At 35.9% G+C, this 15,433-nt stretch overlaps 1 protein-coding gene across 6 annotated transcripts in view; it reads right to left on the reverse strand.

Annotated features, from left to right (window-relative positions):
• Window positions 1-335: 335 nt before the first annotated feature.
• The window catches only part of DYNC1I2 (dynein cytoplasmic 1 intermediate chain 2), a 50,582-nt gene continuing 35,484 nt past the window's right edge, over window positions 336-15,433 (reverse strand). For 4 of the 6 annotated variants that reach the window (XM_067741543.1, XM_067741544.1, XM_067741542.1 and 1 more), the window contains 4 exons: window positions 14,515-14,659; window positions 4,501-4,641; window positions 2,524-2,649; window positions 336-979 (listed from right to left, as the gene is read on the reverse strand). In XM_067741543.1, coding sequence (XP_067597644.1) covers window positions 866-979; window positions 2,524-2,649; window positions 4,501-4,641; window positions 14,515-14,659 — 526 coding nt within the window. In that variant the 3' untranslated portion in view covers window positions 336-865. The remainder of the gene's footprint in view (window positions 980-2,523; window positions 2,650-4,500; window positions 4,642-14,514; window positions 14,660-15,433) is intronic. The other 2 variants (XM_067741546.1, XM_067741548.1) reach the window with 1 other exon arrangement.

The following is a 15,433-nucleotide window of genomic DNA, read 5'->3' on the forward strand; positions in this document are numbered from 1 at the left end:
GTCTCAGAGGGCTCACATATAATCTCAATCAGTGAAAATAATAGGCAGCTTTCTGTTTATTCTTTAAATTATCTTAGATGGAAAGAAAAAAGGGATTAAAACAAAAATTAACCTAGGAAAAATTTTGTCACTGACATCAATTATCTAGACATCAGCTCATAATGCACTGGGAGATCTACAGTATACTATATGGTATATTTAAGGCACAAAGCTTTATGAGGTTTGAGGTGGCTGCTTACAACAGGAGCTTAAAGAAAGAGATGAAAAAAAGATACTTTATAAAAGCAGCAGAATTTAATAAAATTTTAATTGCAAGGAGTAAATCAAAATGAAAATTTGAAAAGTTAAAGCATATTTGTGTTTATTTATAGATTGTTATCACATGAATTATAAAGAAAAAAAGAATATCAGAATGGAACTGGATAGATGTATTCATGCTATGGCTAAGAATAAACAATGTTCCTACATATTATGGTTAGTGAGAACATTATCAGTATAACAGGGAATTGTGATTATTTAAAAATATGTAGAACTTACTTAATCTGTGCTTTAGAAATAACTGTATATAGTGTTATAAGCTGAAAAGACTTCAAAAGAATACCAAATATACACCTGTGTATAAGAATTCAGAAAAGGCTGCATTCTGTAAAGTCAATCAGCTGCATTAAAAATGACACAAATCCAAAACAAGATGCATGTTATATAAAAAAGGACTTTGTAAGATTTGCTTGCTGCATTAAATCCACAGTTTAATCCACGAAATTTCCTTTTAATTATCATTTAGACAGAAGCATGCAAATAGTTCTAGGATCTACTTAAGAGTCTTCCCCAAATCCACTACAGCTACATATTCCCTTTTCAGGAGCTAAGCAGGTATTCGGGCAGCTGCTTCCTCCTCTGCATCCGCTCGGTTTGCGTTAATTTCTGCAAGTGTTCGGCCAAACCGTGCCCATTCATCATTTCGGGGGACAGCAATCTGCTGTTAAAAGAAATACAATGTTTTATGTACACTGAAATAAAAGATCATCTTACCTACTATTATTCAGTGTTTTCAAATACTTTTCCCATTAAAAAGTAATAATTGACCTGAATGGCCTTTCCATAATTACAGAGACTATACCAATGATTTATAACATTTCAAAACAAAAGATAGTGTTTGGGAAGTGTGTTTTGACAGCCTCAGAAACGATTTTGCTATTATCATCATCCGTGCAAGAGAGAATGACAATGATGCTCTGTAAATATAACTCCTATGCACTATCTCATGGATTTTGCTGGTGGGCAGGAAGTCCTGAAAAATTTTTACTTCTTGCACCATTCCTAGTATAAATAATTTGTGAAGCATGGTTCATAAGATCTGGTTTCTTCTAAGTGTTTATTTTTGTTTGGAACCTAAGATAACCTTTCCTGATATCTTAATCCATCTTCATCAAAAGGTATGCTACTTCTTACCACTTTAGTGATGTACCAATAGCAAAAGGGGAAAGGAGGCTTGTGATGCTTTTGCCTCACTAAAGCAGTCCAATAACCAAAAATTTTTGACAGCTGTCATTATAATATTTGAGGAATCTGGCATGCCACATTAGGGCACAAAACATTCAGTGTGGCAAAAGGATATGCCTGCTTCTAAATCTACCGTATGACTTGAGACTAGATTGGACAGTGATAACCAATATGGTAGCTACCAGACAAATGTGACTATTTACATTTAACTTACTTAAAATTAAATAAAATAAAAAATTCAGTTCTTCAGTTGTTCTAGCCACATCTTAAGTGCTCAATAGCCAAATGTGGCCAGTGGCTACCACGTTGGATAGTGCAGATACAGAGTAGTTCCATCTGTGCAGACAGTTCAACTGGCTGTTCTAAATGATTCACTCTACCTCCCTCCAGATCTAATTGCTAGAGGCTGTGGGGTTTCCAGAGAGAATGGGGAATCATAAGGCATAGCAAAAGAAAGAGTGAATAAGGTGCTAGCTAGCACTAAAACATGAGGAAATCACTCCTGAGCATCGTGTACAGTCAACCCAAACAGTAAAGATGAGAGAGCTGCAAGTCATCCTGTTGGGTTCAATAATAATGGATTTGCAACAAGGCTCAAGGAGTCAAGACTGACATTTCACATAGTCATCAGATAACTCTTAAAAGATACTACTTTTGATTTCCACTACTTGGCCCAAAGAAATCTATGAATACAGAAAAATAAAATCTTAATAACAATTCTGTAAAGCCCCAAAATCCAACTATAACTCTGAATTTCTTCTGCCTGAAGAATTTCTAATTTCCAGCAATGCATGCTTGAAGTACTTCCAACATATGATACTACCCTCAAAATCTGCTGCATGGGGACACAGGACATTCAGTTTAGAAAGAAAATTAATCTCAAGAGTTGCTTCTATAGTGAAAAGTAAGTTTTATCGATTCATGAACTTCAAAGACTAGTTTTAGCCACAAAGATACTGCCACTACAATGCGGTGAAAGCTAAACAGATGTGTCAAAATTATAGGCAGTGAGCCTCATACCTCTCCCACATCATATATAACAATCTGTCCTTCAGAATCACCCACGGCAATCTCTCTTCCAGAATGGGTCCATCTTACACGATTAAGAGCAGGATTACCCTCCACAGAAATGCTGGCAGTTGGCACCTAAAGTCATTTAAAATATAGTGCAGTGTTAAAAGTTTCATCAGGATTTCTATAAACATGTAAAACTAATTCTTCTTTCCTCCAATCTGGCTACATTTTTAAAAACAAAGATGAAAATAAAGAATTTTCCCGACTTTCTTCCTGTTCAGTGACACATTCTGAAGGACATTATAGTCAATCCTTGAAAATGGTTTGGGAAAATAACTTAAGTCCTTATATAAGAAATTTTCACATGACTGGATACATCATTTTGAAAGATCTTCTCTTTAATAAAGGATTCTTTGTTGTTTTAAACTTCTTTAAGAAGTCAAGCCATTTGAAAACAGATGGCCAAAACCTCACTTAAAGAAACATCTCAAAAGCCCTCATAAACACATTACGGTTCAATTTTAGAGGACAGGAATTACTTTTGTAGCTTGCATCTCTGTTAGCTAAAACCTGTGATTTGATCCACAGTTGCCAGAAACAGTTCATACTAAAGATGGAGTATGGGTCTTTCCAAAGCCCCTGTTCCCATGAACTGTCTGGAGCAGGGCAGGATGATGTCACCAACACAGTGGCACCATTCCCTGGAATCTGACTGTACCCTCTGCTGTGCTAAGGAAAAAGAAATTATTTGCCATGCATGGAGCAAACCTTCAATGTTTGACTCAGAACAGTATCACAATAATTTTTAAATTTTTGAAATCTGATTAAAAATAATCCTACTATTTGACACGAGTCATCCTCAAATGATTAATTTAAACTTCTAGAGTGCCAAAATTGTTCTAAGAGAAAAATTATAACTTAGATATTTTCTCTGAGTTAGCAAATTACAGAAAAGATCCAAATTTTACTGTGACCACAAATGTCTAACACGAAAATCCAAATTAAGAAAAAAAATTGGTCTCATTCGAAGTAACTAGAAATGTATAATCAAGTCCAGTCATCTAGCCAGTCAATACCTTTCCCTAGCAGTATCTTAATGTTCCTCTTCAAACTACTACAGCACGAGTTAGCACAGTGTTAAAATTCTTACATTTCCAGTATATAATTTCCTTGTCCTGTATAACCAACTAATTTACTTCAAGGGATTTTGGACACTTGCCACTAGAAATATGAAGAGATGTGGGAAAGAGTGGGCTGTGGGGGAAGGCACCAAGAGACTTTCTCCTCAAAAACTTTTACTGGCAGAACTGCTAACATTACTTCTTACCACCACACAGCAGTACAGAACTCTAAGAACATTTCAAGCCTCTCCACATTGGTAAAAATAAACCTGGTTAAACATAAATAATAGCTGCAGTTAAATTTCATTCCTAATAACTCATTTTAGTATAGCAGTTAGGAAATTTGATGATTTCTATATTAATTTTATACTAACAGTAACACTGTTTTCAGTGTTTCATGGAACAAGTCATCAAAATACGTTTTGCTTCATTCAAATAAGTCAGCCTAAGACTAATATTTATGGATAATATACAATTCTATCAAGGCTAAGAGAAAATTTAGAAATTCAGAATTAAGGCTAACATATGTCAACAATCTGAAACTATCTGCTTTCTAGCCTATGAATCAAAAATATCCCAGTTGCCTTATGAATGAGACTTTGTCAGGACATTAGAGACAGGATAGTGCTTTTTAGAAGTAAAAGGAAATGCCCCAGTCCTCTTGGCAACAATATTTCTCCCTTCAGTTCTGCACAGCATGGTGTTTATTATTTAGGGTACAAAGCTTATTTGGTTTCTTTGTGATGAAGCTACAATCACAGAGTCCTTTTACATTTCTTGGGATAAAAGGAATTTCACAAATTATTCAATAAATCTCCAATTTTCTATTTTTCAGTGCAATTTTTGTTATTTTCCTGCTCACCTCTGTGTCATTATTGAGATTCCACAAATCCAGCCTACCCATGCCATCCACACAGGCAAACAGGGCTGGGTGGGTGGGTGACCACATAACATCATAAACATAGTCTGAATTATCTTCAAATGAGTACAAAGGCTTGTTATTCTGAAAGGGAAAAGTTGATTTTTAGCACAGTCAAAATATGACATACATTCAACAGGTATGATAACATTTTATGATACTTAACTCAGCCTAGAAAAAGTTCCTATAATTTGTTTCACTAAAGAATTACCTGGAGTTATGAACTAAGAATCAATGACTGGGGTTCCCTGGTGGCGCAGTGGTTAAAAATCTGCCTGCTAATGCAGGGGACATGGGTTCGATCACTGGCCCGGGAAGATCCCACATGCTGCGAAGCAGCTAAGCCCATGTGCCACAACTACTAAGCCTGTGCTCTAGAGCCTGCGAGCCACAACTACTGAAGCCCATGCGCCTAGAGCCCATGCTCCGTAACAAGAGAAGCCACCGCAATGAGAAGCCCGCGCACCGCAACGAAGAGGAGCCCCCGCTCACTGCAACTAGAGAAAGCCTGCACGCAGCAACAAAGACCCAACACAGCCAAAAATAAATAAATTAATTAAAAAACAAAATCAATGACTGGATTGCATTTTCTGTTTAACTTGTAGACACCATACTATTTAAAAAAAGGAACAGAATGTGCTTTAAAAACATTTCAATGAGAGGATTCTGGAAAGATGGGAGCAATGGCAGTGTACTTTTTGAATCTCCTCTAAATCTCCCCATAAACCCAGACAAAGCAATGAGGATAGCAAAACCAAAGATTCACAGACAACATCTACAACAAAATCAGGAGACAAAGCTCCAAATGTAAGCAGGTAGAAACAAACCTTGGACTACTATGAGATCTGCACAGTACATCTGTGCGGGAAGAAGTATGGGAAGGCACGAGGGCTTCTGACAGCTGGAGAATAGAACAGAAGAGCCTCACAGTCCACAGCGGGTGCTCACTGGACAGTGTGGGGGTCAGTCTGAGAGCAGGAGCAGAGACTGGGAGGGAGTTCAACAGAATCCGATTTATAAATAATTGCAGGCAGACTCCAGTGTAGTGTAAGTAAGGTCTAATGATGCAGTCTGAGCCTGATAAACTTGCAAAATTAACAAATCAAAGCTCCCTTTTCAAGACAGTCTCACCAAAAAGAAACTGCCAGGAATGGAATCCAAGTTGTGGAATACAGCACAATAGGGACAAAGCAAAGAGAAGGTTCAGATAAAGGTGGTGGAGAGGAACGGAAAAAGGTACATTTCAGAAAGTACAAGATAGAGGGATATATACCCACTTTGCAAAAAACCCAGAAGAGCTTTAACCTAGACTATGAAACCAGAAAAGCTAACCTTGCCATTCCCTTCCTCTTAAATGTAGAGAAAAACTCATTTCACTACTAGACAATAACCAACAAAAAAAGGATCTCACTCAAATCTTACACAAAGTTATTGTGGCAGATCTTTAATAAGTGTGTCATGACAACTAATGGGAAAAGAATAGCCTTTCAACAAATGATGCTCGGACAACTGGATATGCACATGCAAAAGAACGAAGTTGGACCCCTCCTTCCTCACATCATATACAGAAATTAACTCAAATATATCTTAGATCTAAATATAAGAGGTAAAACTATAAAACTTAGGAGAAAGCATAGGAGTGAATCGTTGTGACTTTGGACTTGATAATGATTTCTTAGATAACAAAAGCACAAATGACAAAAAAAAGGATAAATTGGGCTAAATCAAAATTAAATACCATTATGCTTCAAATAATACCCTCAAGAAAGTGAAAAGACAACCTATACAATAGGCAAAAATATTTGGAAATAATATACCTGATAAGTGGGACTTGTATCTAGAACTCTTACAACATTTTAATAAAAAGGCAAATAACCCAATTAAAACTTGGGCAAAGTTTTAATAGATATTCCTCCAAAGAAGATCTACAAATACAAATAAGCACTTGAAAAGATGCCCAACATCATTCTCCATCAGGGGAATGAAAATCAAAACCACAATGGGATATCATTTCATACCACAAGGATGGCTCTAATAAAACCCAAAAACCACTGAATTGTATACTATAAAATGGTGACTCTTATGGTATATGAACTGTATCTCAATAACACTGTTATTTTAAAAAAGAAAGAAGAGATAAAATGAATTTTTTAAAAAACTGATAGACAAAGAAGATTAACAAAGATATAATGGCAGGCCCTAAAAAAACCCAAAGCAATACTATAGAATACAAAAATCTTAATTTAACAGAACTCCCCTAAAAGAAAAGACAGCTTGAAACTTCATATTAAAGAAAATCCTGTGTATGTAGGACATTCAACCCTTAAAAAAAAAAAAAAAAAGATTTGATCATGCAGATTTTTAAAGACCAAGTCTTGAGTAAAGAAAAAAAAAAAAATCAGATTGTCATTATACTTTTTTTTTTTTTTTTTTTTGCGGTACGTGGGCCTCTCACTGTTGTGGCCTCTCCCGTTGCGGAGCACAGGCTCCGGACATGCAGGCTCAGCGGCCATGGCTCACGGGCCCAGCCGCTCCGCGGCATGTGGGATCCTCCCGGACTGGGGCACGAACCCGTGTCCCCTGCATCAGCAGGCTGACTCTCAACCACTGTGCCACCAGGGAAGCCCTGTCATCATACTTTCTGACAATGCTTTTTGCCAGAAAACAATAGAGTAACATATTTAAAGTAATCAAAAAAAAAATGTAAACTGTGGATTTTACATACAGCCAAACTGACCTTCATAAACAGATAGGCTCTTCAGAATATGGGAATAATGCACCCACAAGCACCTCCTGAGGAACCTACTGCAGAATAAGCTTCAAACGACCAAAAAGAATGAAGAGATGTCAACATAAGGACTGGAGGACACCAAGTGATTCACGAGGGTAAGCTTCTCTTTACAGAATTATAAACATCTACAACTATACATGACAATATGAACAGTACCATAAGAATGCAAAACCCAGACTGTGAGAAACTAATAGGACAACCAACCTGGTTTCTTCAACAACAGCAGTAGCAAGAAAACAAGACAGGGTAGGAAACCCTACTTTAAGAGAGCGGCTCAAAAGATATGTCAATCGCAAATAAACGAACCTCATTTGGATCCTGCTTCAAACAAGTAAATAGTAAAAAAATGTTTTTAATGGAACGCTGGCTATTTGATGAAATTAAGGAATCACTATTCATTTTTGGGGGGTGTGACAATGGTATGGTAGTATTACAGGTTTTTTTTTTAATGACTATTTTTTAGAGATACATACTGCTTATTTATAGATTAAATGATATGTCTGCATTTAAAATAATCCAGGACTGGGGAGGGAATATAAGTGGGAATAGATCAAACAAGATTGGTCACGTGTTGATAATTTTAGAAGCTAGGTAATGAGTACAATGGTTTCGTTATATTCCTCTTTCTCCTTTTGAATCTATTGGGAATTTTCTATAATAAAAAGTTTAAAATTATATATTTAAAATTTTCACAGTAACTGTCAACTGCATGATTATCTTAATAGCCAAAAATGTCTGTTTGTAATTAAGAAAACAAAAATTTTAACAAAACTTATAAGTAAGCTAAAAACAGAAACTAAGAGGTTTTTTTTCCTTCTTAAGATCATTATTTTCCTATAACTCTCCTTGGCAACAATGCCAAGTGAAGTCTCCCTCTGAGGTAGTTTTCAACTTGGGATGAGTATCACAATCATCTGCAGAGTTTTTAAAAACTCCAGATGCAGGGCCCCACCCTCAATGTACTTCATCAGTCTCTTTGGTGTTGCTCCACTAGAGATTCTGATGCACAACAACGATTAAGAAACACTGTGCTAAGACCTGTAAATCCTGAGGCACTTGTATACTTCTTCAAGAAAATCCCAATTTTAGGCAATTTTATGGTCTCTCATCAAAGACTTAAAAGAGAAGTTGTTCACAGTCATGTACACATGCTCGACTCTATAAGAATCTGTATTGGTCTACAAGATTTTTTATATTAATGTTTTATTTTTAAAGAAGGGGTTATCAGAAAAATAGGCAGACTTAAACAGGCACTTCAAGAAATGGCCAATAAACACATGGAAAGGAGCTTAAGATAACCTCTTTAGTCTCAAGGTAATACAAATGAAAACCAAACTGCAATACAACTATACCCATCAGAGTAATTAAAATGAAAAAAAAGGCAGAAAATACCAAGTGTCAGCAAGGTTGTAAAGCAAGGAAAACTTTCATATGCCACTGGTGAATTATAAACTGGTAAAACTATTTTAGAAATTTGCTTGGCAGTATCAACTAAAGCGGAGTGCATGCGTACCTTATGGCCAAGTACTTCCCTCCTAAGTATATGCCCAACAGAAACGAGCGCTTGTGTCCATCAAAAGACACCTACAACTATGCTCATAGCAGCATTATCCATAACAACCCCAAACTACAATCAACCCAACTACCATCAGCAGCAGAATGGATAAATTATGGTATATTTACATACGGGAATAGTATATATCTGAGAGAATAAACAATCTATAACTACCTTCAACAATACGAAATGACTCTCACAAATATAATGTTGAACAAAAGAAGCCAGATATAAATAAGTACATATCATATGATTCCATTTTTTATAAAATATGAAAAATGTTATATACAAATTAGATTAAAACTTACATAAAAATTATATCTCAAGTGAAAAAGAAGATTGCTGAATATCTCAGGAAATTATTAAATAAAATATTTCATCTATTAGGTGGACTGTGATGCAGCCAGAGGCAAAAAGCAGGATGCATTATAACTGGGTAAAAGATTATATTAAAAATAAAAATACAATAAATGGCAACATGTTCCCAAATTTTAAATGTAATTAGAAACCTTTGTAATTTTTTTCAAGTTTAATTTAAAAAACACAGTCATCCAAGGATTAACAATTCTTCCCCCTCAAAGAGAAAGAAAGCACACATACAACACCAAAACTGTTTCATAATATATTAATTTTATATATGATACTGCAAATTAAAATCCCAAATGGATCATCTGAAGTACTTTTTAATAGTAATACTTTTTCTTAACTCGAAGAGAACTTCTGCGTAAATGGAAGAGAGGCAGCAGGAAAGAGCTGAAGAGGGGCGTAGGATATAAACTCTTATCTCAGGGCTACCAATAACTAGTTTTAAGGCTTTGGAGAAGTCACTTCATCATTCCAGGCCCCTATTTCCTTATTTACAAAACAAAGGTTATCAGTGGTTCTGAATCTTGACTATACATTGTAATCCCGCTAACCCTGGAGGGATTTTCAAAATTATGCTGTTGCCTGAGTCTCTTTAGATATTATGATTTAATCAGTCTGGGGTGCCAGGTGAGCACTAGAATTTTTTAAAATTGCCAAGGTGATTCTAATGTGACCAAAACTGAGAATTACTGAACTACATGATGTCTAAAGGTCACTGCAGCTCTAAAATTCTTATAAACAAAAGGTTTGCAAACATATTTTTCAAAAAAATGAATCAAAAGAATGTATCATTCTTTGAACAATAGATAGCATTTGAATAATCAAAGGTAACTCATTCTAGTACAGTGGTGAATAAATAAATAAACACTGTAAGATCAAGGGACAAACCATATTTTTTTCTGAGCTCTTTACAGTAATGGGTTAAATAGTGTCCCCCCACTCCCAGCCCCCTGCCAAATTCAAGTCTATGTGGAACCTGTAAATGTGTCGATATTGGAAAAAGGGTCTTTGCAGATGTAATTAAGCTGAGGTTATACTGCTTAGAGTAGGCCCTAAATCTAGCACGACTGTTGTCTTAAAAGAAGAGAGAAATCTGGAGAGAGGCAAGTAGGAAAAGCTCCATGTGATGACAGAGGCAGAAACTGGAGTGATGCAGCTGGAAGCCAAAAAGCACAAGATTGCTGGCAACCACCAAAAACTAGAAAAGAGGCATGGAAAGAGGAACAGATTCTTCCTTAGAGCCTCCAAAAGTAACCAACCTTGCTAACACCTTGATTTCAGACTTTTAGCCTCTTGTGAGAGAATAAATTTCTGTTATTTTAAGTTACCCAGTTTGTGCCAATTTGTTACGGCAGCCCCAGGAAACTAATACAGTAATTCTGTATTTTTCTGGGGGTAACTGGGGAGTTCTAGACTAATAACCAAGAGTCCCTATAGTAAATCCATGAACGTAACAGTGAGGTGCTCTCCAGAGAAATGGGAAGTGAGTATGTCCTCACTTGGATCGGCACAGAAATAAACAGATTCTCATTAAAAAGAAACAATTCTAAGGGCGGAAATACCTTCCTATATAACCTGATGGAAGATACTTTTTCAGAAGGAATGTGTCTATTAAAAGCAATGGAAATATACAGAAGCAGTCTTACAAGAAAAATGAAGACAGTGCCCAATTCAAGCACTGCTCAGGAGACAGCATCTCAGTCAATGGATCCTGAGGATTACCACCCATGGCAGGGTTATCTCTATGTGAAGATGAATGAATCACGCTGTCTTTGCTTGAGGCCACTACACATTCAAATCAGAAATCTTCTTTTGTTCCAATTCCTTGCTAACCAAGCAACCTTCTGATTATAATTTGGCTTCCTGTGTGGGTTGTCTACAGGGAAACAATGAGCTGGTCAGGCGAGCATGAGTATTTAGGCCTTCTGGCAGTTGTTTCTCATTGTAAATTAATAAATTAACCTTCTCCAATGCATCAGTGTCTTAGAAGCCTGTGAGTTCTAGTCAGCACTCCGTAGCTAATCAAATCTAGTAGACTGACAAAACTGAGTTTCTGACTATGCAAAGGACAGGTTGGACACTGGCCAACAAGTTACTATGGTATTTTCTAAGAGTTAAAAAGGTTAAAGCTTTTCAAATAAGTGTTGAATCTGGAATATACTGTGCATACATTAAAACATTTTGCCCTCCAAATATAATTACTATATTTTGAGAGTAATCTGTAACAAGTATGGTTAAATGTGGTCGGAATATTAAGCTCATTTATCAGGTCTACCCCTAATCAAGTGCTTATGGAATCCTCAAGTTACCTTCAAGAAGCTTCTACTCCTCACATATTCTTGCTACCATTTTTCAGGACTTCCAAAGTGTTTCTGCTGTGAATTTTCAAATTTGGTATTTTAAAAAGTTAACAGTGTCCTTCAAATATATTAGAAGCAATGTCTTGGCTGGTTTAAATTAACCTTCACCAAAATGTGGAAAACGATCTTCATCTTCTTTACTAAAAATAACTGAGTTCAAAAAAGTAAACAATTTGATGATCCAGAACTCTGTCACTACATTAAAATTCCTGACTCTGCAAAAATTAGAAGCAGATGACAGAAGTAGATTACTTGAAACTAAATTTGAGGCAGTAACAAATTGAGATTTCTAGGGATTTTTTAGAGGACTTATAGAAAAGGAGAAAAAGAAAGAATCTTGTTTTGCTATTGGGGCAGAGACAGATCTTAAAGGATACAAAGACACAGCAATATCTAACGATTCGTTCTCCCAGTTTATGGGGGCTCAATTCCTAGAGTCAGAAAACACTTAAAAAGTAAAGGCAAAGAAAAACATTTAAAGTCTGTAAAATTCATGAACGTGAAGATACTGGTGTAAAAAGCTTAAAATGGAACTGGAACAATGTTTTAAGAAGAGATTATTTTAAAACCTTGCCCATTATTCATTATCGTTGTGTTGGAGAGCACAGAGGCTCTACCAAGTTTTCAGGGAAAAAATGAATACCAGCAACACAATTGACTATGAAGTATAAATCCAAGATCAAAACAATGACCTTGGGAGCCATAATATGGCCAAATAAAAAAAATACTCAGCAGACTGTTGCTGCTCCACCCTTCATAGAGTAGAACTATTTGTGTGAAGATAAGTCAGAATAAAAGGTAATTCTTCTGATAAAGTTCTACAGGGTACTTGCTATTCTATAGCAAGTACCTGTTCTGTGTTGTCCTATCCTTTGGCCACTAACATTGGAGAGGTATGTATGCATGGTGGGGGCGGGGAGTGGAGAGCCATGTATCACAGTTGAATGAATAAATGAGTTTTGTATATGAAGCTCACATAAGGAAGCAATGCCTAGCTCAATTAGCAAAGAAAGAGATATGCCTGGCTGTCATTCTTATTCAGTAGGCAGTTCTATGTTGAAATACAGCAAAATACAAGAACAAAAAATATCAACCACCAATCAACCAGCTGTGTAGTACCACAAAAGCAAGCATCAATCAGTCTGCTATCATAAATATAAGTTCTTTTCTTGCTTAGACAAGAAGAAGTCTTCATTTTCCAGTCCTATTTGGTTATATGTGTAAGAATGGAAGCCTCAAATTTAAAGATAAAAGAAGGATGGCAAACTGAAGCCCTGAGATATTAAAAATAATAAATCTACAAATAGATAAAAGATTCTTTTCAATTACTGAAAAAGGAAGCTGGCCAACAATCTAAGAAAGATGTAACATTTCCTGTGTCTCTATATAAAGGACTACTCAGGTGAAGGCATAACCAGAAATCTAGCCACTTACGTAGCTGCCTACAGCCTAGAGAGAGAGAGTTGGCTTCATCTTTCCAATTCTGCATCTTGCTTTGGTTTTACTAACTGGATTATGCGTTTCTTTGCTGGTGATTGTGAGAATCTTCTACCTCTACCTTTTGCCACTGTATAAATCTCATTCAAAAAAAAAAAATTCAAGAACAATCCAGGAAAGAAAACAGATGATTGACAGTATATGCATTCAAACCGAGCGTCTGATCTCCATGAAGAGGAAAAGGAGGAACTGAATGAATATTGTTAAGTGCCTATCATGCTAGACACTGTGTTAAGCACTATTTAATATGTTTTTCCTTCATTAGACTTAAATGCTATTTTTATGCCTGCTAATTAATCCCAAACCTGAAAACGTTCAATTTTAAGAGAAAGTTTTCTAACTCACTAAGAAAGCATCAAGAAAGGACAAGAGTAAACAGTGAGTTCATCCCTGATTTCTGAGGCCAGCATTTGATAAATAAATGAGTTCCACTGTAATAGTGAAGAATATCTCTTAAGACCACTAGGTTTTCTCAAAGAAATTGAAGAATCAAATAAAGTTAGGATAAGGCAGACAGAAACATGAAAAAACACAGCTTAAAATTTAACTTAATTTAAATAGAATCTGATATTTCAAGTATGCAGCTTTGCTAGCAGCAATGTAATACTGCAGAAAAGCCAGACAGAAAAGTCAAGGCACTTTAATTTTTAAATGGAGTCAAATGAAACTACAAGGCCTATCACAGGAAGAAATGTTCCCTACCTGGATTTGCCTTGAGACTTTCAATGAGGCATGGCAATGTCACATCTATCTGGAATTGCTGTAGGATCGGAAGCACTTTATAACATAAATGGTTTTTCAAAACCCAAACAAACTATTTAAATTATGTATTGCAGAAAACAAAAATATATATGCATCATATATATTTACACAGAAGTATTTACACAATACTTTCTTAATGATTCCAGTTTATGATGTATAGTCTCACTGTATAAGACTTACTATACACCTCAGGTTTTATCTATCTTTTCTCCGGTTTCCATCAGCTCTGTGAGCCAATGCAGTTCTGAACAGCCTCTAAAAGCTCTTCAAAGAGCAAATGCACAGCTTTTGTGTTGGGCTATAGGGCAGCTACGTGAGTGCCATGTGAGATCCTCAGCGGCTTTTCCTCCAACTCAGTTCAGGGTAAGCAGTTCTGTGCTTGAAAAGCCTGAAGTGGTGGGAAGATTGGTCTTGGGTCATGTGTGGGATTACCACACTTGTCAGCATACTTTTAAGAAAACTTCAACATCTAGTTGTTCACTCATGTTCTGTGTAACTTATTAGGTTTGATCTATCAGTAAATCATTCTAAGCTATTAGGAGGCTTTTTGTCTTTCCCATGTAGTAATAGAGCACCACCTTGTGTCAGAAACCTGAGTACTTGACTAGACATCTGTTTTTAGATACCTTAGTTGTCCAAAGTTTTACTGTCCAGTCAAATGATGAAGTGACAAAAAGATGTGAGAAGTCCACTGCTCCAACAGCTGCATGACAATGAATGCCAGTAATTGGTCCTTGATGTCCCTCGAACATCTCACTGATTCCAGCTTTGCTGTTTCATTAAGAGTGAAAATAGGGAAATCTCTTGTAAGTAGAGCACTTATAAATATATTTTATCATGGGTTTATTTATTACACTTTGACATAATTTCAACAAACTTAACTCTGTGCTCGTAACACATAAGAATAATTATGTTGAGTGTTACCTATCCAGATTTGATAAGGCTACTAAAGTGGTTAAGTACATTTTGGAACCATAAACATCATGCTATTGATGACAGAAATCAAAAGTCCAATATCTGAGGTTCTGAGGTGGTGGGATAGAGACAAATGAATGCTACATGTAAGAGAGAGAATCTGGGCTACTTTTAAATCAAAAGCTTTGAAGTGAAGGTGATTTGTACTTGAGATGAAATCTGGACCCTCAATTTTTTTTTTAAAGGAAGCAATTGATAAGGTACAGCTAGACAATTTCAAAACAGGTTGAACAGCAGGAGAAATACTAGTCAATTTAAAACGTGTATGTGACATTACTGTGTGATTATCAGGAGGACTGAACTAAGGCTCAAAGTCCAAATAAATCAAGATGGAAAAACAGCTGAAAATCTTATTTACAACTTTAAAGGTCAGTATGTGGCATGTGCATTTTGTATTTGTAATTGCTGAATGCTACTTCCTACCACTAACTTTTGTGAGCGTGTCCACACGTACAAAAATCACAACACACCACAACCCTCAAAATCCAGAACACATCATGATCCAAATTAACCTTTTATTTTAAAAAAGAATTTAAGTTTTAATTTTATATACCTGAATTTAAATAATTT

The sequence above is a fragment of the Pseudorca crassidens genome, chromosome 6, assembly GCF_039906515.1.
Source record: "Pseudorca crassidens isolate mPseCra1 chromosome 6, mPseCra1.hap1, whole genome shotgun sequence".
Classification (NCBI taxonomy): Eukaryota; Metazoa; Chordata; class Mammalia; order Artiodactyla; family Delphinidae; genus Pseudorca; species Pseudorca crassidens.